Below are 5,659 nucleotides of genomic sequence, written 5' to 3' on the forward strand. Positions count from 1 at the left end.
TATGGAAATTTTATTGCGACCCTTGATCTATTCATGTACTTGTATGCGGCGTTTTTTACTTATCCAATTTAACGGAGTACCCATGAAGAACAACATGACGAGCGGAGATGGCATAACGGAAAATCTCCTAAGTAGCGTCGCATAAATGCGGGTATTCGGGGGAAAAATCGAAAAATACATACAGACATGTGAAAGAACTCTAACACCTCGTTAATTCTCTCGTAGTGGATCGTTTTGGTCAAATCCACCATACGTATTTGACCTAGAAGAGGGCGCGGGACCTACCTACCTTACGGTATTTCTGTGGTCCTTCGACTGTGATAAAACAATCAATTTTGTTAGATTATAGGAAACTGTACAGGGGCCCGATTCTCCTAATTTTACTTAAGCGACCTTCGATTGACGTTCGACTCGATTCGACTGAGATCCAATCCCGACTCGATTACTATTGAAGTATGTGGCATTCCGCTATTTTTTCTTTGAAATAAACGTTTTTATCCTTTTCTGTCATTCAATAATGAATCATTTTGTCTGCAAATGATTTACGATTGCAAAATGATTGTACAGCAAACTACCGTATAGACCAAAATCATCAAAATAGCAGACCAATCGCACACCAATCAAATGTCAATCGAATACGATTGGTCTTTTATTAGTAGCAGAATGCCCGATATGGTTAAAACTGCTATTACGATCATATTGCGATTCGATTTCTATTCGATTTTGACATTATTAACTTAGGAGAATCGGGGCCCAGGGAACTCATCATAACGCGAAAGCAGTACAGGACTATCAGATCAGCAACTCGACACATCGATATATCTGCATGCATTTCTGCATGCACTAAAGTGTAAAAGTTTTATTCTCTTCAACTACTTGTGCAAGGTATCCACAGAGACCGTAAAACACTCACTCATAGGTTTAAGATCCAGTTTTTTTTTAGTTTCAGAATTTTAGTGCTTTTTCACTATACCTAATAATTAGGAGGTAAAGACAGGTGGATTCTGATCAGAATCAAAACTTAATAAAGGATAATAGTCAGTATTTTTTTAAAACAGACGATTAGGTACCGCACGAATGTAACTTGTGAGATGACGGCAGATAGAAGAGTATGGAAGGAGAATCCGCGTAAGCAACATAAAGTCCGTTCCACACAAACTTCATTAGTTGCAGGTATATTATTTCAAACCGATTAGCGAAGTTCCAACTAAAAGTGAATTCGTTTATATTATGCATCGATTTATTATTTAATATTCTATTCTCATTCATTATTTGAGTTATAAGAATTCCACCAATATTATTTAAATCAGGGCACCAGTTGCCTGGCTTGTTTCGGTAGGTAAGCATTAAGTATATGATAGATCTAAAATCTAAAACGCTTTGATTTCGATGAGAACGGCAGGGAAACTTAATATTAATTCATAAATAGAAATATCATTAATTATCTTAGACTTTTATTTATCTTATGTTGAAATGTAGTTACAAAAATATCTTAAAATACACACTCGTCCATTTCACCAATCTTCGTCAACGAGCATCGAAGACAACCACTGAAAATTTTAGTTAAGGATAATAGCAAAATTTATTTCATGATCATCTCATCCGTATCTAGCCTAAACAAAAGAAAAAATCTAAATACGTAACAAAAATATACACTGAAATCCACTATCAAGCACCCAACACTAATCAGTCAAGACCAGAAAGCGTGAACATGCATAAAAAAAATAACTAGCTTTGAAAACTGACTAACTTTGTTTGGTCACAAGCTTAATGAATGGTCCATATCAATGAACAATAGATTTGATTGACTTAAAAAGTCATCAGAATTGAAAATAAAATGAACATAACAGCATGGTTGGCAGAATATGGAATGAAATGGGTAATAAATTAAAAAATATTACATCTATGTTAATGAAATACCTACTTAGAGCGCTTACATAAAGAAACAGGTTTTCGGTACAGACAAGTCTGTACAGATCAGTACCTATCAGTACAGTGTTGACTCGTATAAAGAAACAGGTGAATCTGTCCTTAAAGACAATCAAAATTAAACCTGTATGGCACGGTCCAGGTAGTCGGCACTGACAAGTTACAACCTGTTTCTTTATAAGTGAGTGAATAGGATTATACTGAAATATTATACCTGCGCTGATTGGTACCTACCTACCCGTACAGATTTGTCTGTACCGAAAACCTGTTTCTTTATGTAAGCACCCTTACTCACTGGATTTTAATAAATGAAAAATTGAATTGAAAATGAATTTCATTAAAATTGATATGGTACTACCGATAAGATTGAGCATTGTAGGTATGTATGCATTTATTTATGCAAGTGCATAAGATAGAGTAGGCATGCAGGATGGCAAAGCACAAAAAGCATGCTAGCATGAAATTGCTCTTAGAGTCCAAATGTGCATGCTGGACATTTCATGCCATGATCTTAAACAGTTATCTACTTAAAAAAATAAAAATGAATTTTAATGTTGTTGTAAATAAAAAAGTACTTACCCCTTCAAACCAAAAACAAACCAATGATCATGAAACTGCAAACCATACACACATCATGCCAAGCGTTAAAAAGCAAATTAAATAGTTTGTTATCAATGTTTTATATTAGTTTTAGAAATGAAAAGTTATTAAGAAAGTAAATGAAGAATAATAACAGGAATTTTGACATATTCTTTATAAATATTAAAGTTCAGTTGCAAAGTTTCACATGAATATGTTAATGTTTTAAATAAACAAAATGCTGCATCCCATTTTTATCCTTTTAGGTGCATCAGGTTAGACAACATATAAGTGGGCTCAACTCATATTGTGACATAGGGTAGATACGCCAAATGTCGGCCTCCCCCCAAACTTCGGCCGTCTGTACATTTTCAGCTTGCATTCATTCAAAAGGTAATTAAGTGTCAGTTTTGCTCCTCGAATTGCAACCTAGATTTATACTCTATACGTACAATTCGTTACTATCCGATTCTGCCACTTACTCTTCTCACACTGAGCGTCAGTAGCGATTGCGCCGTTCAAACATCAAATTCATATGTAAAGTAGCTTACTCGAAGTGAAAACTCACATTTTGGGGATTGATATTAGAACGATAAAACATTTATTTATTTTTGTTTTAAGCTTGATTATCATGAATGGGTTATTTTTACTATATTTTAAGATAGTTTTTTTCAGCGTTTTGCTTATTTTTTCAAGGAAAAATAGGAGGCCGCCATTAGGACAACAGTTTTGACTTAAAACCGGATTCTCGGCCGTGGCCGACTTAAAGTAAATGCAGTCTATTTAATAAATTCCTATTGTACTAATTCCGTTGGCTTAACAAGAGAATTTGCAAAACTTATAGGCAAATAGATCTATTTTACGTTTAATAGCCTAATAATGGCCGGGGTGATATTAGTCGAATCTCGAGAAATAAGGAACAAGAAATAGGGGCCGACATAAGAAATATTAAAGATCGTAATGTCGACCAGCCTCGAACTCGAGCGCCACTATACAGGCTGATGAAAAAATACTTTTATATTTTTTTCATTTTCTCAAAATTTTTCTCTCAAAATTATTTATTTATTATAATTTATTATATTGTAAACAAGTTAAGTTTAAATGTATTGTAGGCATGTTTATGGTAGCTTTATGGTTTGGGACTTGCTATCTATTAAACCGATCTAATTAGTTTAAAAAATATAAATGGTTGGTCGTGAATACGACTTTTTTTGTTTAGTGGAAACAAAAAAATATTTTACTATTAAACAATTAAAAATGTATACTTAGTATTATATTCGAATTCTGCCAAAATAAATCATGTTAATAATATTTGTCACTGCCTTAATTTGAAACACCCTATACCCGGCCGACATTTGGAAAAAACGCGACCGACCCTGGGTACTGAATGGCCGACTTTAGGGTTTTTCTTATTACTTTTTTCTTTTCGTAGAAATATCAATCTTATGCCTTTAAACATGAAATAGATTAATCAAACTATCCAAAACCGCATCAGAAACTATCTTTCGTTGGAAACTGACGGTGCTATAGCGAACCGCAGTCAGAAAATCGCTAAAGGGGCCGACATTTGGCGTATTTACCCTAATTCAATGCATAAGCATCATGCAACATTGCTCCAATTGGCATTTGCATTGACAAAATATAAGACATGCTTTTAAATACTTTTGATTCTATTTTTATTAATTTGGTATATATTTTTAAAGTTCATGACATTTTTATCATTCTATTTATTGTGAAAACAATATTCTATATGCTCATGATTCATGTCAAGTGTCAACAGCTCTTTAATAACTAGTTTATTTAATATATTGCACAGTGACTAGCAGACCCCTGGGTAAGTCAACCAAAACACCTCATTGATTATTAATCTCACAAATTCCTTTTTTTAAGTTACATAGGGCTAATATCAACAAAAAATTAGGAAGACTGATGCAAAAGTTCCAAAAAAACAGAAAAAGTATGTTAAGACCGATTACAAGTCATAAAAAGATTAGAAATAATGTTGCAAAAGGATACATCTTTTTGTTCGCTTCTTGTACATAATTCTGTATCCACATTCTCGGCACCTTATAGGATCTCTTGGTTTAATTTCGTTCTCCCGGTGGCATTCTGAAAAGCAACAGCCACGTTATTATTTGTTACTTAGTGCTCAATACGTAAATTTAATGGTTAATACTATATTGTTTCGAGAAACGTATTGTTTCGAGAAAGATACTTAGGTATGATTAATGCCTATCTTAGATTTCATTATAGATGTATAAATATGAGTAATGCTTTTTGTTAATATTTGTACATATCTCAAATTAGTACTCTCAATACAATCCAGATATTAGAATACATTACCTCCACAAACATAAATCATAGGGACTTTTGTAACTGAAGATTCCTTATTGCCCGCGTCAGCCATGGTTGTTTTTGTTTTAAAGCTAATTTATCCCGAATTAAATTTTTTGAGCGATTTGTTTTCGCAAAGCACGTTTAATACAGCGCCTTTCCTTTAAATATGTACGAGTGAGGCGCAGATGAGTACACTTTTATAAAAACATAACCACACATAACCTTATTTATTCTATATTTCGACTTCGACGAATGACTTTGACAATTTTGACATATTCTTTAACCATAGTGCTATGCCGAGTCTATGCTTCGATCACTGTGCCATCTATACCATAGATGAAAAACCGGCCAGGTGCTAGTTGGACTCGCGCAAGAAGGGTTCCGTACCGCAAGTGCCTGTTGCCGTTTCGATATCGAGCAAAAATTAAAAATATTTTATTGTAGTTTTTAGTATTTGTTGTTATAGCGGCAACAGAAACACATCATCTGTGAAAATTTCAACTCTCTAACTATCACGGTTCATGAGATACAGCCTAGTGTAAGACGGACGGACAGACAGAGGAGCGAAAACAATAGGATCCCGTTTTACCATTTGGGTACGGGAACCCTAAAAAGGGAGAAACCATCTTGCATGAATGATGCATAATTGCACATGTCTGTCAAATCTGTCACATCACATCAAGATATTAATAATTATTAAGAAAAGGCGGGAAAACCATTGTAGTGGAAAGGCGCGCTTTTTGATTTTGAAGCAAATTAAAATTAAAATATTAGGTTTTTTCGGGATTATATTTGTAAATAATAGTGTGAATAC

The 5,659-nt window shown here is 33.8% G+C and overlaps 1 protein-coding gene across 1 annotated transcript; it reads right to left on the reverse strand.

Annotated features, from left to right (window-relative positions):
* Nucleotides 1-1,441: 1,441 nt before the first annotated feature.
* Nucleotides 1,442-5,058, reverse strand: LOC110378920 (DNA-directed RNA polymerases I, II, and III subunit RPABC4). Its single transcript, XM_021338369.3, has 3 exons — nucleotides 4,852-5,058; nucleotides 4,525-4,617; nucleotides 1,442-1,550 (listed from the first exon to the last, which is right to left on the reverse strand). Exons 1-3 carry the CDS (start codon nucleotides 4,913-4,915, stop codon nucleotides 1,528-1,530), a joined length of 180 nt encoding a protein of 59 aa, XP_021194044.1. The 5' UTR covers nucleotides 4,916-5,058; the 3' UTR covers nucleotides 1,442-1,527.
* Between the last annotated feature and the right edge of the window lie 601 nt (nucleotides 5,059-5,659).

The sequence above is a fragment of the Helicoverpa armigera genome, chromosome 3 (assembly GCF_030705265.1).
Source record: "Helicoverpa armigera isolate CAAS_96S chromosome 3, ASM3070526v1, whole genome shotgun sequence".
In the NCBI taxonomy this organism is placed as follows: Eukaryota; Metazoa; Arthropoda; class Insecta; order Lepidoptera; family Noctuidae; genus Helicoverpa; species Helicoverpa armigera.

Coding starts and splice junctions, on each gene's coding strand:
- LOC110378920 (XM_021338369.3), bottom strand. CDS start 4,915: ATGGCTGACGCGGGCAATAAGGAATCTTCAGTTACAAAAGTCCCTATG. Junction 4,618..4,851: donor TATGATTTATGTTTGTGGAG/GTAATGTATTCT, acceptor GTTGCTTTTCAG/AATGCCACCGGGAGAACGAA. Junction 1,551..4,524: donor CAAGAAGCGAACAAAAAGAT/GTATCCTTTTGC, acceptor TAAAATTTTCAG/TGGTTGTCTTCGATGCTCGT.